This window comes from Anser brachyrhynchus (assembly GCF_964034855.1).
Source record: "Anser brachyrhynchus genome assembly, chromosome: 2".
Lineage (NCBI taxonomy): Eukaryota > Metazoa > Chordata > Aves > Anseriformes > Anatidae > Anser > Anser brachyrhynchus.
The window spans coordinates 43,168,675-43,193,017 of NC_137695.1; the positions used below are offsets into that span (position 1 = coordinate 43,168,675).

At 41.4% G+C, this 24,343-nt stretch overlaps 1 protein-coding gene across 24 annotated transcripts in view; it reads left to right on the forward strand.

Annotated features, from left to right (window-relative positions):
* RBMS3 (RNA binding motif single stranded interacting protein 3) overlaps positions 1 to 24,343 on the forward strand; it is a gene marked incomplete at its 3' end in the record, with an annotated part of 702,635 nt that overhangs the window by 422,667 nt on the left and 255,625 nt on the right. For all 24 annotated transcript variants that reach the window (XM_080580036.1, XM_080580033.1, XM_080580013.1 and 21 more), the window contains one exon: positions 18,850 to 18,941. In XM_080580036.1, coding sequence (XP_080436162.1) covers positions 18,850 to 18,941 — 92 coding nt within the window. The remainder of the gene's footprint in view (positions 1 to 18,849; positions 18,942 to 24,343) is intronic.

Consider the following 24,343-nt stretch of genomic DNA (forward strand, 5'->3'; position numbering starts at 1 on the left):
TTTAGCAGGGCGCTGAATACTCTGGGCAGTGCTTGTATTCGTGTCCCTAGCTGTCAATATGGTAAATTACACCAGAGGAAATCCTGACCTCCTGTTTTTGTTTCTGCTTATATTTAAAAGTTGTTGTGCGTAGGTATAACAAGTTGTGTGTTTGTATACTCCACCTACTTTCTAAGAAAAAAAAAAAAGGATGAATTGGCTTTAATTCATTCAACTTCTTAAAATATACTTAGTAGCACATCGCTTTAAAAAGATGTAAAGAAGCAGAGGAATTTGAGGCAAAAAAGTTCATGCTTTCCAGCTGAATACTCGCTTCTCATTGTAATGTCTTGCTATGGTTGCCTGCTTGACCCAGCTACAATGAATGCAATCAAGCAAGAGCCCTTTTCCTGCTATGTGCTAAGGGGAAGAAGTAGTGGTGACAGCAGTACTCTTCATCATCACTGGGAGAGAACAGAGAGAGGAGGGAAGGAAACAACGGAGAGTAAATGAGAACAATATTTGGCCCAAATTAGTTTTTCTGACCAAACACTTGGTATTTTTGTTCCTAAGGGCCCTAGTTCACAATGAGAATGAACTAATCCCCATTAGGAAGTCTTTCTGGATTTTGACTGGGAAGTGTTTGGTGCTAAATGAACGAGCTTTGAGAGAATCTTTTGTCCATGTTGTGCTCTCATTAGCAATGTTCTCATTAGTGGAGCCTTGTGATAAAAATGGGTGCATTGCCCTAGTTTTTATTTATTAGAACTGAAACCCATCAAGCAACTATGTCTGATTTTTTTTTCCTCTCCTCATGCTCCTATGCTGTGCCTTGCATGAGTGCCTCGCTGCCCTACCCTTCCCTCTGGGTATGAGTCCAGCGTGAGTCTTCCCTTCCCTTCCCTTCCCTTCCCTTCCCTTCCCTTCCCTTCCCTTCCCTTCCCTTCCCTTCCCTTCCCTTCCCTTCCCTTCCCTTCCCTTATGCCGTTAGCTGGCTCTTGCCCCATGCTATGGGCTTGAGTAAGGCTGAAGAGTGACATTTGCAGAGGGAAACGTTCACCCTGCACAGTATTAGAGATAAAAACAACAGTCTAAGTTTAAAAGCTAGACTCTACATATAATTGACAGAGAGAAGCTCTTTCAGACAGTAGTTCAGAAAACAAATCCAGCTTTGGTCCTCTGAAACGAGCTCTCCAGCCTCAGTGACACCCAGGGAACCCAATGTTACCACCCTCCTAAATTAGCCAAGATTACCTAAACTTGTATGGGACTGAAGTAGAGGAAGCTGAATCGTCCTCAGCTGTGCTGTGAGGAACGAGCACAGTGTGTTTCTCCTGTAGGAACCTCACTTTATGAAGCAGGATAGTAATCTTCTGTTATTCTGGTAATTAGTTATTTCAGGTGTGTTTAAAAACTTTCTAAGGCCCCAGTTCCATATTCAGTGTTTTTGTAGCCAGGCACACGGGGTAAAAGTGAGTGCCTGTGAAGCACAGTGCAGCAGGGACCTAAAGCCACCGTGCAGGTAGAGCATTGGCTACCTCATGCTGTGACCCTCAGCATCCATTATGGTACAGTCTCAGTTTCTTTATTCTGTTTTATCGGCCCTTCCACTAGGACTGCTAACCAGCCAGGGTGCCCTTAGTGTTGGGGGCGTTGATAGCAAAACCCCTCCTGAGGCAGTGAGACCAAGTCCTTGGAGGTTGGTTAAAATGTTGGAGTGTTGCAAAAAAACAAGTACAGCACTCCGTGAGCCTGGTCTCGCTTGGACTCTTTCCTGAGAGAAACTTTCCATTTAAGTATCTAGTACCTTCTGTTTCCGATTTACCTAGAAATTTTGGCATTTTTGCTGTCTAAAAGTCTCATTAGCAGGAAGGTTCTCATGATATTTTGGCAAGTGTGCTCCCAGTTTTGGATAAAATCCGTAAGTACAGAAACATATTGGATGACAAAAATAATGGGTGTAATGTTAACCGTTTGTTGTTGGCGATTTTTTTTTTTTTTAAACTGGAAAAGCTTCAATTCCAAGCAAAAATTTGGGGTAGTTTTCCCTTTATTTCTTCCCTAATTGGTTCCTTTGTTGCACTATCATTTGAAAACAGACCTTTGTGGTTGCTTTTCACCTTTTTTCAAAGGCCCTGTATTCTGTATTAAACTCCTAAGGCATCTGTTGCCTCTGTAGTTTTCCCGTTTCAACTTTAGAAGCTAGCTAGTTTTTTTCTGTGTGAACTACTGTTGCCATATTAATATCTGAAATGAGCAGGTGAGGGAAATTGAGGGCTGGGGAGGCTAGAAAATAAAAGGCTAGGGAAGAGAAGATGATGGAAGAAATAAATAAAATGGAGTGAAGGAATGATCTGTTTGAAACATTGCAGCAAATATGGGAAAAACAGAAAGTGTGGAGAGAGAAAGCAAGCAAACCAAACAAGGAGAAATGTTGCATTTCCAGAGCATGAGGTCTTCAATCTCTACATGCTGCTGTTGGTATGATAATGTATTTGCTGGAAGTATACAGGTTTTTATGGAAATATCTTCCCTCCTGTCATTCTTGGGTAGAATGATTCCTTTGAAAAGACTTATAAGAATGGAAATTTCATTACCTAAACCGTCCTCCTAGACTATGTATGGGTCTTTCTCTTTTTAAGTCACTTTAGAGGGAGGAGGAGCTAGAAGGGGAAGAACAGAAGTAATCATCTCAGTGTTGGAAAGAAAATGGATGAGGTTGACTGGAAAAATTAAGAAACAAAAGGAACAGCCTACTGTGGAGATTTCTAATAGAAATACATCTATTTAAAAAAAAAAAAGGTGAAAAATGTTGAGGTAGGGAGCATGGTTTTGTGTGATTTGCCAGAAGAATGAGGAAAGACTCCTTTTTTTTTTTAAAAAAAAAAAAAAAGAAGCTGCTGGCCTTCTTCTTTCTTACTGTACTTTATTTTTACATATAGAAAATACAAGCTTAGATGAAGCGCTCAATTTTATTTGTGCTTGTTTTGATGGTATGATGGCCAGGAATTGTTTGTTTCAAGGGGGTCTGCTTCACCTCTTTGTTCCATTATGGGAACAAGTCTCTTGTATTGTTTGTGTCTCCAGAGCCATGCCAGAAGTCTGCAGTTCTTGTCTTCCTGCGCAGAACCGTTTTGCTTGGCCGTGAGCACAAAAGCTCTAGGGAGGCACTGTCTATTAAGGATAATTCTGTTTCAGACTTATCCAGTGCTTTTTGTCTTTTGTGTGGCTCTCTTGCACTGTTTGGCTCTAGTTATAATCCATGTGCCTCTGGCTTATGAAATTTTGCGCTGGTTCAGTTGCTTTCCAGTGGCCATGTTCCCCACGCTCTTTCTCAGCAGTTCACAGAGTTTAAACGTATGTACTGATCTAATCTGACCTCCTGCCTGTAGCCACCTCCAGAATTTTGTGCAGTCATCCCTTAGCAATCCCAGTAAATCCAGGTTGCATCAAACCATGTCTGGTACTGACTGCGAAGCAGGGCAGCTGTGGGAAGAGGAGGTCTCGAGGCAGGTTGTGCAGGAATTGGAGTTCTCAAAAGCTCTCGAGCAGCTGGTACCACACAGCACAGAGCTCTACTGAGTAGACCTCTCTACCCTAGCCCTGAAGCCAGTGACGCTGTTGTGCTCTGCTAGGTCTTGGTGAGAGACAGCCCTAAATATCGTGCATGGTCTGTGCTGTTACCGCCCTGCTCAGTGTTCTGTAGGCACCCTATGTTGTCCAGCGCGGAAGATTTCTGATGGATGCTAGAGCATTGTGCTGTAGCTATGCTTGCTGCACTTCAGGAGCAGAAAATCCCATTGACTTGCAGTGGCACTTCTGCAATGCTACAGATTTATTGAAGTGTTTCTAATAATCCCCCTCTAACTGGTGTCTTCTGCGGTCCACAAGGGTTGTTGCTGTTGCCACTGCTGCAGAATTGTGATTTGTGTTAAGGGAAGTCCTGGAGATCCTGAAGAAAACCAAAGCCCCGTGGTTCTGCAGGCTCTCCACACGAGTGGTAAAAACCAGGCCTTGCCCCAAGATCTTACTGCAAAAGCCGCTTTTTTTTGTGTGTGTGTGTGTGATGTTCTGCAGAGAAACAGCATATACAGGGGAAGGTTTTTATTCAAATTCTTAAGAGGATACAGTGATGAAGAGCTTCAGTGCTACACGCAGTATCTGGGATGATATCCAAAAAGCCCAGATGTTTAGTCTTCAGTGGCTTCATTTTACGCTATTAAATTTGGAATTTATTTTTTGGTTGGAAGCTGACTTTTTCTCAATTTTCCTAGTGTACACTGAAATGTTGTCTTTCCTGAGGGAGGCTTGATTCTGTTTGTTAGCCCATTAAGCAAGTGCAATACGCTTGTGTCACATGTATGCATTAGGGTTGGAAGTGTGTGATTTGCTGGGGATTTTTTTTTTTTTTAACGGATTTTCATTATCTGGGACAAAAATGCCTTGATGCAATAAAGGCAAATTTCCTCAGTGACAAAATGCCTCGTAGGAAGGTGAAGTGGGCAAAGTCGGATGAAGCCGCAGTGTAGACTAAGGGGGAGAAAGGCTGCCTGGAGCTGTAGCCTGGCTCCCATTGGGTCATGCCATCACGTTTTGCATGATGGCCTTCATCTGCTACATCTGCTTGTCTCTAGATAAAAGCAAAAAAGGACTACTGCTTCTTTTTGTGTGTGTGTGAAATGTTTGTCCCAGCCATTGAGAGAGGTTAAAAAAAAAAAAAGGAAAAGAAAACCACAGACACACAAAAACAAACAAAAAAACAACAGTAAAACAAAACAACAGGTTGGTAGGATTTCATTGTGCCATGTATCTGTAAATTCATCGGAAAATAATAAATCTCACAATTGAGGATAAGGTGAAGGTTTCTTCAGTGAATGTTCCTATTAATGTGGGGAGCGATGCTAAAAACTTCAGATGCTAGAGACTTTCCTCTTTCCAAATGTCTCCCATGTCTGTTGCTAGAACCTCATTTTGCCTTCAGCTGGAGGGAAGAGAGCCGAGGAGAGCGAGGCTGTTGTGCCCCTTATTAGAGTGGCAATCTCCATTCCCCTCAAGGCCTCCAGTCTGAGGGAACCTGGACCTCTGGGGAATGTTTGCCTGAGAGGCAATCACCTGCTGCCCTGCGGGGTAAGACATGAGGGCTGCTTTTTCCTTTCCCAGCTAGGTGGAGTGAGCAGGTAATGCATAACAGAAATGAGATCAGTTGCCTTTTGTGAAGACCCTTTGGTCATGGGCCCTGAGTAATGCTGTTTTTTCCCCTGAAATTCTTCAGCCAACTGGTGCCTCATCACCTTCTTCCCCGCACGTCTCACTGCTTCCAGACCGTGGCGGGGCATGGGAAGTTGTTTTACTTGTTTTACTTTTTCTTTGTTCAGTTAAAATGGCTTTGAGAGCAATGGGCCAGTGATAAAACAAACAGCCTGCAATCTCTGTAATACAACATTTATACAGTAAGAAAGCACAGCCATGCATACCGGATATTCATCTGGTTAACTCTGCCTGTTGACAGGAATCAGACATTTAGTCTCAAAACATTTATACATCTCTGCATTGACAACACCAACATGTATTTGGCGTCTGTGTAAGAGAAGCACTGCAGCCTCTTTGACTATTAGCTGTCTTGCTGTTACAATGAACATGACTGCCTGTAGGCTCTTGGTCAGCTACTGCGCTGATGGCTCAGAGAGGTGTGAAAGTCACCTATGTTTCTAGAAAGATTAAAAATAATTGCTGGGGTTTTTTATTATTTTTTCTTTGATGTGGTGTATGAGGATTTAAAATGTTTTTTTCTCTTTATAGGCGTTCTGGCTTCTTAGACGAAACATGTTTGCTTGGTTTGTGTGTCCTGGCAAAGCTCCTCCCTGCTTTCTTTTTCATTCTTATTTATTTGATGTACGAAGTTGAACTACTTTCAGCAAACAAACTTAGATCCTGCTACAGAATTTGATGTAAAAATTTATAAAACTTATAAATCTTGGATCTTTTAAAATAAAATACACCTCATAAGTAAGAGAATATCATTATATCTGAATCATCCTCATTTTCACTTTGAAAAAGGATAAAGACTTTAGCAAACAACCCCTGCACATTTATTTATCTTCTATGTTTCAGTATTGTTATACTGAGATGTATACCTATCTCTAAACTGGCTTCACAGGGTAAAAGTTGTTCTCTGCTGTATGTTTGGTCTTCCACTGGCAATATATGTCAATGACTTTGCTCTTTAGGTAAACCCATAAGGTTCTCCAGAGACCATAAACAAAATGCTTTTACGTTCAAAAGATGCCTGAACATTTAGGAAGATCTGCTGAGGATAGTCACTACTGACGTAGTTTCTTGCAGGTATCACTGTATATCCGAGGCAGACTTAGGCATGTCAGGCAGCATCGTTGGCAACACCTGGCTACCTTGGTCTTCCTGAGGCAAATGACAGTTCTCCAATCTCATTTATAATGATATTGCTACCCAAACTCCCTCAATACTTGCTCATTACCCAGAGTTGGGAAGCATTGGGCAATTATATAGAAAGGTAATTAGATGATCCTGAAGACTGGAGTGTGAGAAACAGGGAACAAATCTAATAGCAAAATCATCTACTTAGGCAGTAATAGGAAAAAATCTGCTCTGGAAGTTGGAACTTTATCTATAGGGAATAATGAATCACAGAATCATCTAGGTTGGAAGAGACCTCCAAGATCACTGAGTCCAACCTCTGACCTAACACTAACAAGTCCTCCACTAAACCATATCACTAAGCTCTACATCTAAATGTCTTTTGAAGACCTCCAGGGATGGTGACTCAACCACTTCCCTGGGCAGCCCATTCCAGTGCCTAACAACCCTTTCAGTAAAGAAGTTCTTCCTAATATCCAACCTAAACCTCCTCTGGCACGACTTTAGCCCATTCCCCCTCGTCCTGTCACCAGGCACGTGGGAGAATAGACCAACCCCCACCTCGCTACAGCCTCCTTTAAGGTACCTATAGAGAGCGATAAGGTCTCCCCTGAGCCTCCTCTTGTCCAGGCTGAACAATCCCAGCTCCCTCAGCCGCTCCTCGTAAGACTTGTTCTCCAGACCCCTCACCAGCTTGGTCGCCCTTCTCTGGACTCTCTCGAGCACCTCCATGTCCTTCTTGTAGCAAGGGGCCCAAGAAAGATAGCAGGCATACTAGATGATTCTGTAAGTGCCAAGGCCAAAATATGGGCACAACTGCTATGACAGCAAATGTGGTATAAGGATGAATCAGGTGAGATCTTTCCAGCAAATAAAGGGTAATATTAGAGAAATCTTATGAGTCACTGGTGTGGCCCCATGTGGTCATCTAGCGTAGGATTAACGTCATCTGTCCTCCAGAAAGACCCAAGATGCCTCTTCCAGTCCCATATTTGTGCCTTCCCTCTCTTGACAAGGCTTGTTGCGGATGTGAACTTCAGCATGTGAGAAAGCTTCCTACACGTTGGCATTTGGCAGATGAGGTTGTCCTTCTGCTGGTCTGACCTCTCAGTGGCTCATGACTGTCATTCACGTGGTTTCAGTATGGTCTCCACATCGTGTCTTTCATCACACCTCTGTGGTGTGTGAGTCTTGTGTGCTGTACCAGAAGGTGGTTTTAAATGCAAGCTGACAATCAAAATAACACCAAAGATCTACCTTAAATCACAGAATGAAAGAAATGTTTTTACTTAAGATTAAAACACTGCATTATTCGCTTCATTCTTTTTCATATAGTTGAGGTATGTGATTCGTAATGATAGGAAAGCTGCTACAGGTTCAGAAATTCAGATTAAATTAAAAGCCAGCATTTCAAACACTTTATCTGCATCTTCCACTTATGTAGATTGTAAAATTATCTTGAATCTGAAAAATGGATTGGAGATCTTGAAAAGAGATTTTCTGATGTGATTTCTTCTCCTTCTCCTCCTCTCCTTTCCCCTCCCTTCCCTTTTCCTCAGACTGGAAAAATAGTAGCTATTTCTGGGGTACCATAATAATAGCATTTTTGAACTTCAGGCTACAGATAAATGTGGTAGACATATGATGAGAGGCTCAGAGGGGGAAACAGGTATTTAACCGCAAAAGGATCTATTGCAGAAGAAAAAGAACACCCTATAAGTAGTGATGGGCAATATATCTGTAATACTCCAGGGTTACTTAAATGTTGATTGTCTGTAATACTGTGTAAGGGCAAAATCACTGGGCACTGAACCTGTAAAGTATCTGTAACGTGGGTTTTGCACTGACCTGTGTGCTGCGGCTTATCCTGCTCTGCCTGTACCTGCTGGGCTTCCCCTCTGTAGTGCAGGTGTGACTTTAGCAAGCCCTGTCCTTGCTCACACAGGGGTATAGGTGAGGTTAGAGGAAGGGTCACCTTCTGTTTCCCTCTGTTTGGCAGTCTTCACCTTCTCATTATGAAAATACTAGAACAGTAGAGAGCCACCGAGCTCAATAGGTCTTTGGGAAGGGAATAGATAAAGGTTACTCTACAGTAGTCAGTCCGGGTTGGGCACTCCTGAGTGCACTGCCATTTAATTCCCCTAAAATGTCAATCCCTTCAAGGTCTGATCTTGCCCTAAGGTGCAATCAGGTTGCTTGGGAAGCAAGAGAGGAAGAGTGAAAGAAGCCCTGTCCCCACAAACCGTTCTTTGAGATCAAGCTGCCCTCTTGCTCGAAAGGTCACTGCTGTTTTGGCATTATGGTGATGGCAGTATCGTAATTCTTTTCTTAGTATCAGTGTCATGAAATATTCACAATGTATTGCTCATCTCTGTCTAAAGCTCCAAGACATTGTGAGTGTTGATGAGATGGAACAGGAGCTCTTTGCGTGTTATCCAAAATGTTTATCATAGCAAAGGTTGACATGCCAGAATTGGCCAACTGGCATGAAAGAAACATTTCACTTGTTGGGAAAGTGCTATCACTTTGCTGCCTCTTAGAAACTATAGTTGTTTTCTGAATTACAAGTGGTTTGCATAAAGAACATAAATTGCTGTGCTCTTTATCACTGCTTACTGTATGACAAATATACAATCCAATTTTTCAAGTGCGGTGTCTTGAAAATGAATGTGTATTAGAAATGAAAACCATTTCAGTACTTGAGCATCATCCCTCTGGAACAGGCTGGATAATAACATGTTCATCACCTTGGGTTATTTTAATATTTCCTGAAGCCTGCACAAGATGCTTTCTATTTTCTTGTCAAAACATACTGAAATGAAAATTATTTTTAATAAAGTACAGTAATCACACTGTGATCACCAAGTGCATCTTCTCTTGTCAGATTGTTTCTTCCCACTCACGAGTATTTGCAGTTACTTAATGTTATGATTACCAAGCAATCTAGCATTGGGAGGAAGAGAATGGAATATTTCATTTCTGACAGAGAGCATTGGGTGATACGGAACATCTTTTGCCTCCTAGAGTACTATCATTGTTTAAACCTAACGTTGGAAGAGTTGACTGCTCAAGGACTTCATTTTTTATTTTCTGCAGTAGTTCGTTGCTTTCTTCCATATATGCCGAGAGCAGAACTCCCATTGATAGTCTGTTTTTCCCATTTCTGTCCATAAATGTCATGGGAGTGACATGCCAGATGCTGTGCCTGCAAGGCGCTTAGCGTGACAGTAGTAACATCAGTTTCTAACTAGTCCTCTGCAGTTAGTCTCATAGCTTTTTAGGCTATATGCTCTTTTGCTGACCAGCACGTGAATAACTTGCTTAGCTCCATGTCCAGTCAGAAGAGAAAACTGCTTGTCTACACAGGCGCTGGAAGCCTTCAGAGATAAGGTCTGAATGGTTTGTTTCTAAACTGCTTCTGTATACCAGTTTTTTCACTCAAGTTGCTCAACTCTAAAATAAGTGATGGACAAATCTCAAGAGATTTGGTTTCATATCTTCCTCAAACATTATCCAAGCTAAGTAAAGCTCCGGATTCTGCATAACTGAGCATGAAACCTCGTAAGAACAGACTTTCTCATGAGAGTGTCAGTGTTTCCTGCTGGCTGGAAATACCAAGAAAATAGTCTTTTTTGTGGTATTTTGGAACTTTAGCATCTGGACGTAGCTATAAATTCAGAGATGAAAGTGAATATGAAAAGTAATTGTTGAAAAAGTCAACCATTTTTAACTTTTGGGTGTGAGGCTCACGTCTAGTTTTTGGGTGAAGCTATTAATTGGTACCATATCTCTGGATCTGAGAGCAGGAGGACTTAATCCGAGGCTGCAAGTTCTGGCTGTTTCCTTGTAGCTATTACAAAATATTATCACTTGTGAGTCACTGAGTATTTCTTCAGTCAAGGGAGGAAACTGCTCTTCTATCCTTCCCTCCTTTTCATGTAAATAGGTAACTATGCACCACTATTGGAGTATTTGTTTTTTTGGGACAACATTCTCCTGTCTTCAATCACTACTTCACATGTGAAACTTAGCTCAGCCATAGAGCTATAATGAATGTCTTATGCTAAACCAATGTAGTAAAAATAATCTTAATGATTACAGAACCAATACACCAATAAGCAATGTTATAATGCTAAATAACTGTAATATGAAATCACACTATTTCTAAATATGGGAATAGCTCACATCTAAATTTTCCATGTAAACCGGAGTTAATCTTGGTTGTGGATTTTGACAGTGAATCAATGGGACTTGCAGAGAGAATAACTACAGAAGCTAAAGATGGAAAAGTGTGTTTCTCTCTTGTCTTTCTGCTACCGCAAGATTTACAATATGTTCTCTTCTTCATTCAGTCCGTATTTAGCAACTTGAGCAATGAGATTTCCCTCATTTGCTTTGTACAATTAATCAAAGTTTGCACTGTTAGCAGAATACTAGGAAACTTTTCTTAACTTTTCTCTTGGTTTATTTTCACCTTCATTTTTTGTTCTTTGACAGATCCTCATGAAGTCTTACATCTCACTGTTTACGCTGGTTTTGTGCTCCAATTTGGTTACCTCTGGGTACTCACGTTCAGGGTTGCTTCTAATGCATCAAATGCTTGATGCATTTTTAGGGGTACTCCAATAGAGTTCTACTGTTTGCAAAATCTGGGCTTTTTTTTCCTTTTGTCTGTATTTGTGCTCTTTCCTGGGTTTTCTCCAGCTTGCCAGTCTTTATTGTTCTGAATTGCCATTAATATAGCATAAATGTTGAGTGAGGGTCTTCAAGTGCAATGTCAATTTCTTGATAGGCATATTTATGAAATTTGTACTACTCCTACTTCTCCTGCTTTCTGTTCTTATTGCAACCATGTGTCACAAAGAATTTTCCTCAGTTTTGAAGTCTGCTTCCATCCTTCCTGAGAGAATGCTTATGAAGAATTACTTTCCGTGAGATTATTAATACCTATACGTGTATATATTTGTCTATTTAATAAGTACTTCTTTCCCCCACACTGAAATTTTAGAGGATTCCTTGTCCTGTTACATTTACTTACTTGAGATTGCAAAAGGTTGCTATTCAGTAATATTTCAAAGTATAAAAAAGGATCATCACAAGTTCCATGCTTAGGTTTTTGCATGTAAATATCATTAATTAGTTGTGCAATTAATAATAACCTGCCTTCATATAAACTCAGTTGAAATCAAAGTAATTGAATGTTCAAATTAAGAATGTGTTTGCAAACAGTTGTCTAAAAATTGTTTGCTAGTTACCTACAGGGCTGTTTTTCTCCAGTTCTGTTATAAAGGGGATTCAAATAATGCAAGAGGTAAAAGAAATCACTGCAGAAACATAATCAAAGTGACAGTTTTGTGTCGTATTTCCATATCAAGCTAAAGCAAACAAAAAATTCAGCTGTATATGCATACTTAACGATGTAGGTGTGTCTCTAGGGAGTGATCTGAAATGAAGGGACTATCTTTTCTTTCTTGCATTTAAGTCTCTCTATTTCCAATTATTTTTCTAGCTATGTATTAGCTGTTTTAATTAAAAAGTGATGATTCACCACTTTCTACATTTTTACATTCACGACTTTTAACATTTTTTATAAAGTGGAGCTTTAAAAACAGTAATAATTTAGACTATTTTACCATTACTCTGAGCATTTGAAGCTATAAGAATATTTCAGCACAATCTGAGAAGTGAACGAAAAATCTGTTTTCAGTAATTTTGTGTTCAAGGGTGATTCAACCTCTTTGCTTGCTAACTCTAATTTTCCGAGGCTTATAAGACTTTAATTTGATTCTTTATCTGAGCATAAAACAAAGAGTGAAAATTGCATAGTAAATTACTGGATAATCGCTTTTTTGTGGACTACCTGACTGCCAAAATGAATACTACCTTTTAAGAGAGACTCTTAACTAAGCGCTTTACAACTGAAGTTATGTTTTCCTGAAATCCAAGTGGTTTCATCTAAGCATGAAGGAGAAACAGCTGACTGGTTGTTATATATTTGCGTAGTTGTGTGTATATATATTAGTGTTTGTGTAAAAACTTTATTAATCTATTCGAAGGCACCAGGACATATACATATCGATATGCATGTGTGATGTCAGAATGATTAAAATATATATATATATATAAATATATATATTCATGATAAATGTATTTTATTTCATGGTTTAAGTAGTGTTTACTGTTGCCTCTTCCCAAGTCTGGTAGTCCTCTCCTTGTCACAGCCCCTTTTGGAAGTGGTTTTCAGTTTCCAAACTCCAAGCAACATTAACAAACACATTGATTGAAAATAAGCAAGCATTTTCTAAAATCACTGTGTCCTCCTTTTTGTTGAAACATTCTATACCTCTTGAAAACCCAGCACAAATGATATTGTCAGTCTTTTCTGTTCTGGATTTCAGATCTGACATTGAATTCTAGACGGCCCAAACCAAAACCTAGGAACTTCACTATGAGAAAAAGATGTTGCCTCCCAATGAGGAGCAGAGTTGCAGCTGGCCTGGTGTATCAGACCTAGAAAATCAATTTTAAGTGTAATGGAGTGGTTGTAATTACACATAAGCAAGTTTAGGTTTATCTTTACATAATTAAGAAGACTTTTTAATTTTCATGCAAAATTTACACAGATCTCATGTTGCCAAAAAAAAAAAAGTCAGCGTGGCAAAGTCGATCAGGCCAAGGCAGGAGAAGGGCACATTTGGAGTCCTTTCTTTCTTGTAGCTGTCCTCAGCCTCCCACCTGAGGTGCTGAGAAGTCAGACTGGCTGATGGGAAGGCTGTGGGGGACAGCTGTCAGTCATAAAATCCCAGTGTTCAAGCTTGGTGCTTCTCATGTTTATGCAAAGATCTCAGCTAATGGAGACAAAGCATTAAAACTTTTGATGAAGGGAGCTTGTTGGCTGCAATGGAACCAGGGAAGCTCCACAGGATGTGTAAGTTCCCCATCTCCCCATTGTTTAGGTACTGTTTTTTTTGTTTTTCTTAATAACAAGTTAATTTACATGCACTTATTAGTTGAATTAACATACACACTCCATGCCAGTGTCTATAAACCATCTCCTGCCTGGGTGCATCATCTGTCCTATCTACTTTTTCTTTGTGTGCATGTTGTTGCAAAATGCAGATTACTGGTTGACTTGAATTCAAGCGATTTAAAAAAGCATTTGGCCAGAGGTCAGACGTGACGTTTGGCCTTGTGGCAGGGTAAAGCTGAGAGTTTACCACCCCCAGATTATTCTCAGTCGTTCATCACAGCTTCTCCCTCCTCATCCCTCAGCAAGAGGTTGCAGATCTCCAGCTCAGCTGGGTGCCAAGGTGCTCTGCACCTGGCTTCTGGGAAAGCACACTTCTCTGGGCATTTGTTTTTTAATTTTTGCTCATGTCACTGCACAGGTGGGGCTCTCCTGAGATAGGCTGTGCAGTGCATGTGCCCCAGCAGGAGCGTGCCTTCCCTCTGTGCCACCACTTCAGTTCTTTGCCATAATCGTGGGAACGACGAGTGGCAGGCAGTCCCTCACATTATTCGGCGTTACCCTTAAGTACCCGATCAGTCAGGGCAATTCAGTATTTGAAGTCTAAGAGCTAGACACACCTGCAATTACTTAAATCCACAAAATTGCACCCATAGGTATTTGCAGGCACAAAAATGTTGGCATAAAATTAGAGGCCATTTCCTAAAACCTGTGCCTAAATTTTGATGATATAGTATATGAGGGGTTGTTATTTTGAAATGGATTTGTGGAAAGCAATTGAAAATCTCCAGGCATCCCATCTGTGTTTAAAGTAACAACAATAACAAAACTTTAAATTAGCATAGGAGATTTAAGACATTTCAGGAAAACATTGATTAAATCTGCCAATGAAATGAATGTGTTTGGCGAGTGACCTAATTAGTGTATACTTGGTTCTTTTTCACTGCACTGCTTACCACTAATTGCTGTTCTGCTGGTCTTCTCCTGACAAGTAAGAAAAAACAAGGATGAGGGATTTGTTGAGGAAATAGTGACATTCAGTTTTAATTCATTTGAACCTGCTGCCAAGCTTAATTATGGAACTGCGAAACGGAGACCAGGAGGCCCCCAGCCGCTTAGGTTATAGGAGACGGAGATGTTTAGTGTCTGCCTGTGTATTCGGGTAGCACTTAGTGCAGCAAGCTATAAACTTGCGCTTGCTGATGCTTAGCTGTTTTCTTTCCCCCACAGGTACAAAATCACTGCCTTTATCCCTGAAATTTAATTATTTAGCTCTAATGGCGTCAGGCCAAAACAAAATTACAGGCATTTTATTTCTTGGAGAAAAGGTTGAACAATTAATCTAGATAGTCCTGTCTTGTTTTCTGGTGTGGGTATTTTTTTCTTTTTTGTGTTCACGTTTACAAACTAGTGACACATGTCATTGCACAAAAAACCTCAGGATCCCAGATCCCTGTAGCTGAAGTCGCCCTCGCTGTAAGTACCCTTGAGCTGAGGGGCTCGTGTTGGTGATAAAATTCAATTCCTAGCTCTCCCTATTTGCATTTTGTGCTCTTAAAGGAAAAGGGCAGAATGCCTCATGAAAAGAGGGGAAATAGTTTTGGTTTTGGTTTCCTGTGGTGGAGATGGATGGCTTCTTGTGAGCAGTCTGGAGGTCCTGGTTTAGAAGCTGCATGGGTTTTACACGATGTTCTGCACAAAATCTGAAAAAGAAAATAATAGTCCGTAGACCAGAATGTTTATGAGGCAGTGATCAAAATAATAAGAAAAAAAACAAGCTCTGGAATTTGAGGATAGGAAAGGGTGGGGCTGGTGGGGCTTGCACTTGTTTTGAATAGAGGAAGAAGAAATGTAGACATTTTCATAGAGCAGCAGCATCCAGTTGGCAGCTCCTGGTCTGAATCCGTCCCGAAGGATGCTTCCAGCCGGCCTGCTGCCTTCTCCCTGGAAGAGCGGAGATATAGCTGTTTGAGCAGGGAACTGAGCCTGAGCAGCCAGACCCAGGGCTTGCACCTGCCAGGGGCAGCCGCGGCAGTCTGGCTCTGGTGGCGGGGGCCGGGGGGAGCACAGCCGCAGCCTGGCCAGGAGGGAAGGGCTCCCGGCACCGGGAGCTTTGGGAAGCTCATTTGTGCTATGGGGAAAGCTGGAGGGGGTGTCTCAGCACCTAGCCTGAGCTGCCGCAGTGATCTACACTGAAAGGTGTATCTAAATACATATATAAATATCCTGTGCTACTTTGTTAGTGCTTGAGAAGAAAAAAAAGTTTTTTGTATTTTTTTTTTAAAGTGAGATTATAAACAAATGAAATATGTGAGCATAGGTCATCAGCATAGGCTATAAACATCTACAGGGAAGAACGTAAACTGTCCAAAAGCCCAGTGTGCCTGTTTTTCTGGTCTATAGCATTGCAGAGTTCTTGTAAGGATACTTGAACGCTCAAACAGCCTGGGAACTTGGCTTCCCTTGCAGCAGATTGATGTGCTTTGGACCGGTTTGCAGCCATAGAGTGATTTTGTCCTGATGTTATGTGTGTGGTGGAGAGATGTGTCGGGAGCGGGGAGGGCCAGAAAGATACTTGGAATGAGAATTAGCTTGGGGGAAGGAAAAAGAGCAGCTTTGCAGTGATGCGAGTAGTATTAACGCTAGAATGCATAATGGACAGCTGAAGATGCAATTTTTTTTGTTGTTTTTGTCTTGAGACTCTCGTTGGATCTATGATATGCTTATAGCCATTTGTACCCACTGAATACATGTTTAAGAAACATCCATAGCTTTAAATATTATGGACCGATGTTAATCTTCAATAATCTACTATGTTAGATATATCTGATCCCTACAGTACAACACCAGAATATTCCTGCACGTTCCAGTTTATATTTACAAGCAATGCTAACTTAGATGGGAATACTTACTGTGCTGTCTAGGAATTTATATTAAAAATCACTTCCCTTCTATTACTGCATACATGAATACTGCACTGTGCGCTGATGATAAATATCAAATTCCAACTCTATTATCTGTTTTTTAAGGTCAATGTTAAAACTTATTTTTGTGCCGTCACCTCCTAGTTCTCTGGCATGAGCATGGTAAGAAATAAAAAGGAATGTTATGTCCTGAAAAGAGCACTTCACTGCCCTGAAAAATAATTTTCACTGTGTTTGATCCAAGCCACCCCATGACTTCCCAACGCATTTCAGGTTTCCCATTTGGCAGCTCTGGCTTCTTGTCAGGATTTCTCCTTCAGCAAGATTGAAGTTGAATGTGATCTGCTGCTCTCCCAAAGGGCAAAGGCACAGCAGGAATCCAGGCAGGGCTCTTGTTCCCATGTAGCAGGTTTTTTGGTTCAAAACAGCATCAGCTTCGCTGCTGCTCTGCAGCCTGGAGAACAGGGCGAAGCAACCTGCCTTGGAGAACCAGCTAGTTTCAAGATGGTATGCTCAGCAGAAGAGCATTAAATGGGAGGAACTGACTAGGTAAAACAACTTCCCCTCAGTGGCCAAACTCCAGTGCACTTTTTTCATGGTAGTGTTTATTAGATATGCTGTCCTAATATACGGTTGTTCAGGCTTTCCCTCAATTTGTAGTAATGCCCTACCAAAAAAAAAAAAAAAACCCACAACTGAGGACAGAGTAGAAAGGTTCAGATCTTGACTTTGTTATCAAAATAGCGCTTTTTGTAGTTAAGTCAGCATTTTCTTTAGCAATCTTGGTGTTTTTTATATATATATTTTTCATTTTCTTAAAACTTTACAAATAAGTTTTAAGCCAAGAAAAAAAATCCATGTGCACAAAATTCTTTCAGCATTGAGCTAACCCCTGCATAGAGCAATGTATACATACTGAAATAATAGAGTTGTTTATATCTTGGGACGGGGTGATCAGAGGCACAGATTCCTATACATAGATGGGGTTCACAGAGCAAGAAGGCCTCACACGAGGAGGAAGAAAGGCTGGCAAGAGAAATAAAAGTGGATATGGCAGGAAAGCATATCTGTGGTTGCCTCCTGTATTATGTGTATTGACCTAGTAAATGGAGATGTCTGCAAAGGAGCTGCAATGCTATAAATATGCTTGTGCTAATATTATTAAAGCTTTCAGGCAGTTCAGCTCTATCCGTACGGCTTCCAGGGGAGACGCCAGAGAGGTGGCCCCTGGCCACGGCTTGTCCGAGCAGCATGTGCCTACCTGTGCTGTAATCACTCAGTAAGATGTAGGCTGGGGTTTTCAAAGGATTCCCTGGGTGGATTGTGAAATCTACACAGCTGCCTCAATAGCTGCTTGGTGAGATTTTTAAATCTTCCTAACTCTGTTGAAATCTTTATGAGTAAGACTTAAGCGCTGTTGAAGATCAGAGATAGCTAATTGCTCAGAAGTTGTGTCAAGTCCATTTTGTGTCCTCTTTGCCCTCCTTTGTACCTCTACATAAATAAAAATACTTCTAGGGCTGTAAATATCCAGTAGGGGCTTAATAGCACTAGTTCTGCTTGAGCACTGAGTCTTGCTTGCTGAAGGGGAAAAAAAATGAAGAGGGATGCAGTGAGGGAAGAAGAAAAGATGGGAAGGGACTGTCTGATTAATAAACTATTGCAAGTGTTGGCACTTGGAAAGCCACTTATAAAAGGAGACGATTGCTCCTTGCCCATCTGTAAGGTGCACCACCACTAAGCTGATGTTCAGATGACGCCCTGCAGCAGCTCCTGCTAGGGACCTGGCCCTCGTTCCAGCAGCCAGGGTGGCAAGACAAAAGGGATGGGGTTTAAGCAGGCTGCGACTTGGTTATCCTACCATCTTCTGGAGCTACCTGGTGGTTGCTTGTATAGCACAGGCTGTGATTTCTCCTGTAATTGCTCCCATGTGCTGGAAGCCTGCTGCAGGCTTCCTGGCCGCAGCCTATGGCAGAGACCCGCGACCTTGTATGAACCGTGTATGACCCACGAGCCTGTACGAAGCTTCATCCTCACGTGAGTTCAAGGAACAGGAAAAGGGAGTTGTTTTCTCACAATCCCAACCATTACGAGCTTTGTATGTCAGCCTTCTGTTAGGGTAGGTCTTCTGGAGAGACTGCTTCTACGTGGACACGTGCTGCAGAATGGATACTGAGAATATCACAGGTGGAGACAGCCTCCCAAGGTGGGGAGGACAGCGGCTGCTCACCTAGGCAGGCAGCATGGTCTGTGCCTCCTCCTGTGGAAGAGATGGGGCAGGGCTCTACAGCACAAGGGCTCTGCCAGAGAGGGACATTTTGTCTGCAGGGACGGGCAAAGGGCTGCCATTTGTCCCCTCTGCTGCACACCTTCCTGCAGGCTGAAGCCTCAAGTGCTTGCATTTCTTTAGACCCCATTAGGTTGAGGAAGAAAGGAAACAGAAACAGAGGTGTGACAGCTGGTGGCTGTAGTGCTACCAGGAGGCAGTGAGACAATGGAAAGGGCTTCCTTTAAGAAATGAAATCTTGATCTATGTACAGACACAGATAATAATGAAAATGTCTATTTGTTTTTTTTTTTTTTTAGGTTACGGTTTTGTAGATTTTGACAGTCCGGCAGCAGCACAGAAAGCAGTAGCATCTCTCAAAGCAAATGGCGTGCAGGCACAGATGGCAAAGGTAAGAGCACCCATGTTATTACAGGTTTATCTGAGCTGTGTGGTGGAATTTCCAAGAGTTCATTTTGCTCCTGTTTTTCTTACGTTTTTGGATTGCTTATTTCAATTTTTCTTTCCTTTGGGTCCGGTGCCTCATTCATCCTGTGGTGTGTCTGTGCTCTCAAGAACTGTCTCTCATGCGAGGGGTTCTGCTCTGATTCCATCTCTCCCCCTCCCTTGGGAGAGGGTTATAAGATCCAGAGTGCTGGAGAGGCGGAGAGGTTGGGAATGCCTTTGTGCTGACGGCACTGTGAAAGATTTGTGCTTTCTTTGCCTTGGAGTTGTCTCCATTTGGTTCCGTTCCCTTGCCGTAGTCATTCTCAAAGGATTTTGATGGGTCTCTTGGAAGGTTGATTAAGCGTATGCAAAATTTGTTTTATCTGCCTTAGTTTGGCCTCTTCTGTCCCTTTATTTTAAGGGTGTAAGTGGAATTGCTTGAAAGAATATCTGCTACAGATTGTCTGAAGGTCACCAGTGTGTTGCTCAGAGAGGTTGCAGGAGCTGGGCTTTGCATCTCGTAGCAAGCATTCAGCGAGGTGAAATACCCCATTTCTGGGAACACCCTTTGTCACCAAGTAAAGGGGCTGCGGGGGTTATGGTAAATGATTATCGTGTGCTCCAGCTGTTGCCTTTCTGAAGGCATAATTGTGTGTCTTTGGGCTCTAGACTGTGTTGGCTGGCAAAAATAGCTGTTGCTTTGTACTTTCAAAATGCCTTGCCTTAGAATCACTAAAAGCCCTTAATATTGCCCGAGTTTGTCTCCACGGAAATGACAGCAGCCTAGAATCTCAAACAGTAAAAACGAACAGGTAATTATGAAAACAGAGGCAAATCAAGTAAGAAATGATCACAACACTTGAACATTTCCATCTAAAGGAATACTGATGATCTAAACCTTTATTTTTCAGCAATATCATACTAAAATTTTTCTTAAAACATATAAATAGAAACCCCTTTGTGTTAAAGGAGGTTCTCTTGCCTGCTACTGAATTACACTCGCAGTGCCTTAAAGTAACTCAATATGATCCATGTATTTCTGTTTAACAGTGCCCCACAATGCAAGCTATGCTGTTTTATTGGCTCTTAGTTTTTATTGACATGTAGCGATAAAAAATATTTGCTTCAAATGGATAAAAGATGGCAAGCTGAAGAAAGTGAACACCTACTAAAGACTGTGCTATTTTTTGCCTCATATATACTGTGTCTCCTTGCTAAAATATAGGCAATTTGATGTGTTAGTCAAGCTGCAAAAAGGAAACCGAAGACAGGAGATATGTTTTGTGCTACTGTTTGATCTCAAATCGCTGTTTCTGGGGAGGACTAAACCTCTAACTACATAAATCTATAAAGTTGTGGATTTAAAATTAGAGATTTAAAGTTTAAGATTTAAAGATAAATCTATATTTGGTATTTTTAGGACGTAGCTATCGTGATTCGGAACAGTGAACAATTTCAGCGCTTGCATGTGTGGAAATATCAAAACCAGAAGGTGACTTAAAATATTGTGTTTTGGAATGCCCAGTGCTTTTGGGGCTGCTATGTCTGATGCTTTCAGAGTGGGAAGGGCTGTACTAACCACTGAGGTTTGTTTTCTGGGAGCTCTGCGGCTGGAGCCATTTGTGATTTTTGAGGAGGCTGGCGTGCATACTTTTGTTTGCATAAGGATGACTGTATTTTTAATATTTAGCCGTGGTGCCTGGAATCCCAGATAGGTCCTTTTTAGCGTGTTTGATAATTCAAGATAAATATACAACCGACTTCTCCTATCTCTGAAAAAATCAAAAAGTATTTAGAAAAGCCTGGATTCGAAGGAAGTTGAGACGACTCCACACAAAGTACCTCACATTGGTGAGAAGTCAGGAGCCTGGGAAAGCAAATCTATCTGGAGAAACAAGTTAGCTCTTGCAGATGTTGGAAGCCAAGTTGCATAACAGGATTGAAAGACAGTGCTACCTGCCAGTGTCTGAACAGTGGGGGCTCAGACGAGCTTTGACGAAAGAGGCAGAAGAAGAGTTTAGCCTCCATTCTGCAAATTATCCAGAGCAGTTTTGTTTCAAGAACTGTTTTAATTAGTGGTAAATGGTAGTAATCTCATGAAATCTAAGAAAAAAGTTTAAGTGTGAAGAAATTACCTAAAGCTTTCGTGTGCCATACCTTCACAAAACACAGTCGCTGTCCTGTATTTTCTGTTTTGCATTCCAAAACAGTGAAACTGCCCCTGTGTGGGGCATTCACTGCATTCAGTGAATGTCAAAAATCTCAGCCCAGTCACGAACGAAGGTTAAAGAGGCATTGGCCAGCTTTTGCCATGGGATGGCCTTCTCCAGTAGTGAGAGAAAGTATGCTGAAATGGCGGTGTATTCTGTGATGTTTTCCTGGAGAGAGATCTTGCTCGGAAAGAGAAGCTCTTTCTCAGTTTTAACACAATATAATTTTTCCTCATAGAAATCCAGGAATCTTCTTTGAAAAAACAAAGCAGAGCTGAACCCCCACCCATGTTGGCTAGCTGAAGTATCTTGTGGATACTTGAGTAAAGTATACTCATTTTATTGATGCTTAAATACAGCCACCTCCCTCATTTTTATAGCATTTGGACACCCTTTTGGCTGATTGCATTTCTTAGTGCTGCCTCTGGAAGAAGGTTAAACTTTGGTGGATCAATGCTCCAAGTCCCATCACTGTTAGAAAACTTGTTCTGTCGAGGCTAATACTCGCTGTAACCCTATGCAGGGAAAAACATCATTAAACGTGTTCAGATCTCTCATTTTGTTCTCTTGGATAATGTTCAGCCTGGTGCAGAGCAGTCAGGAGAGGATTCAGCAGAGGGAGAGGAACAACAGCGTTATGTGTGTGGAGGTAGCGATGGTGGCTGAGAGCTGAGGTCTTGTGGGCCTGCGGACAGCTGCCCACCTGCTGGGATGGGGACGTTCCAGCCTCCTGCCCACGTGAGATCCAGACTTCCTTACATATCTGTGCTCTCTCCTTGCTTCTTCAGGATTTTCCTCTCATATATACTCAAAGTCGAAGTTTTGACAGCTGCCACTGTCTCACATGTAGTGATGTTCATTTAAGTTGTCCATCATTAGCAAAAGTGCTTATTAACAGTTCAATTTATTGAGAAAAATTAATGCTATGGAGCTGCTGACTGATAGTTTCTCATCTGGCCTGGCTTATTTCATATGTGCTTCCTGGTTGCCTTTGGAAACAACTCAGACATGCAGATTCATTTATATGTGTGTAATTGTCCAGTCTCCTAGAGCCCAGGTGTGTTTGGTGGTGGTGGTGGTGGTGGTTTTCTTGTTTTCCTGCTAAAAATGGCTCAACTGATATGCCACCAGGTAATTTCACAGGAATAGTTGATTTAATTCTTTTTTTTTTTAATGCTAGGAACTGCACAAACACAACCCAGAAAAGATGATGTTTGTATGCACGATTTCTGTATCACTTTTGTTTTTTCCATGTGCTCCTTCCATGCATTTTCTTGAAAAATGTTACAGACGGAATGTGGAATCTTAATAAGGAGAATTTTAGTAGCACATGAGTTGGCCCACATAAGTAGGCAGGCAAGAAAGCTAGCATACCACATGAAAAACATAAGTGTTCCAATAAAATCTGTAGCCACGTCTATTTTGGCATTTGCAATAGTCATTTGCACATATTTATAGTGAGACTTCTTTGTCTGCTTTGTTGGTAAGCTTTTGGTGATGCTGAGGAGTCTGAATTCAGCTGAAGACATGAGAGAAGTTAGTTGTCTAAATGGTGAGATTCTGAACTTGAGTCAATCCTGAAACTGGTGGACTGTGCAGGATTGTTTTATATCTTCAGAGAAACTCTACCATATTTTATTTCCAGTTCTAGTTCACTGTATGATTATGCAAAGTGGAACTTCTGGCCATGATAGGTCCTTGCAAAGAGTTTATAGTAGCTTCTGTAGTACCTAGCAGCTGAAAGAAACACGTTTTTCAAGGAAGTGTTTTTAATCATGTTGTTATTCCAAGTACATGTATAAGGATTAAAAAATATATACGATGCGTATCTTGTCTGGGTTTTGCTTTTTGTATGTAATACTGCCTTTAGACGTCCTCATCACTGGTGTCAGAAAGGTGGACACTAGAGAAATATTTAATTGCCAATGGTAGTTGTCTAAATCCAAGGAATGTTTCTCTACTTCTCTGCTACAATAATTTCCATCCAGAGGGTACGCTGAACGATCTGGTTCTGACAAAGGGCTGTGTCAATAGGCTCTGATGTGTTTTGCTCGATGAAGGAAATACAGAATAGGATTTTGCTTCTTGTGTGATATTTTTCTCATCTCTTTATCATTCGGAAGCTTAAACACAGGGAGCATTCACCATCCAGGTGAAACATAAAAGGGAAACATTTACACAGAACAGAGCTAAGTATAAGAGCTTGTGAAGAGGAGCAGAGAGCTGGCTGCTCTAGAGTTATACAGTTTGTCTCCAAGGACCAAGGAAAAGGAAATCCCACAGAAGAATCTTTCTTGTTTTCCAGGCTTTTGCACTGGTTTCAGGAATTGCTCTTGTATGAATCAGCTGACCAAATAAGTCCATTCTCCCTTTTAATTTTTCAGCTTTTTCTCATCTTTTTCACTTACTCCCCCTTTTTCTCTGTCATAAACCAGTGCTCTGAATGGCTGTCACAATGGAAACTGCAGTAAAGGGGAAGACTCCAGTAAAAGCTCCTCATCCTAATACTTTTTTAATCTTTATTTTTAATGGACAATTTCAGTTCTCTCTATATTACAACTTCTGTTCTTGAAAATATTTAATAAAAATGCAATCCTTACAAAAATGAAATATGGCCTATACGGGGAACATCTGATACATTGAATCCCACAGTTTCTTAATTCAATTCACAATTGAAATGTCTGAAAATTTTAGCAAACTAAACGTGAGGATATTGGCTGTTTTGCATATTTGGACAATGTGGATAGCAGCCTTATTGACTGTGTTAACTTTCCTTCTGATACCAAAGCTGGATGCTAGGATTTAGAGTTCAATATTGAAATTGTCAGGCTTCGTTTTAATCCCGTTCTTTAATTTTCTGATCCTCCCTCCCCCTCGCCGAACCAAACTATTCTATGAAGTCAAATATTTGTATTGGCTCTTTCAAATGATTTTCTTCATTTGCTGTGGGAGCCTAAGCTGGTGTCTCTCTGGAGGCTCCATTGGGCTTGGCCACGTAGGAGCAGCTGAGAACCGCGCCGTACTGCTGCTGGCACCGTTCCACAGCCTTTCCGAAAGAAATCCATGTCCATGCGTGGGCTGTGGCTTCGTCGCTTGTCAAAGTTTGGCACAACTGAGTGTGTCTGCGCGGGTGCTTTGCCGTGAGTGCTCCTCGTTA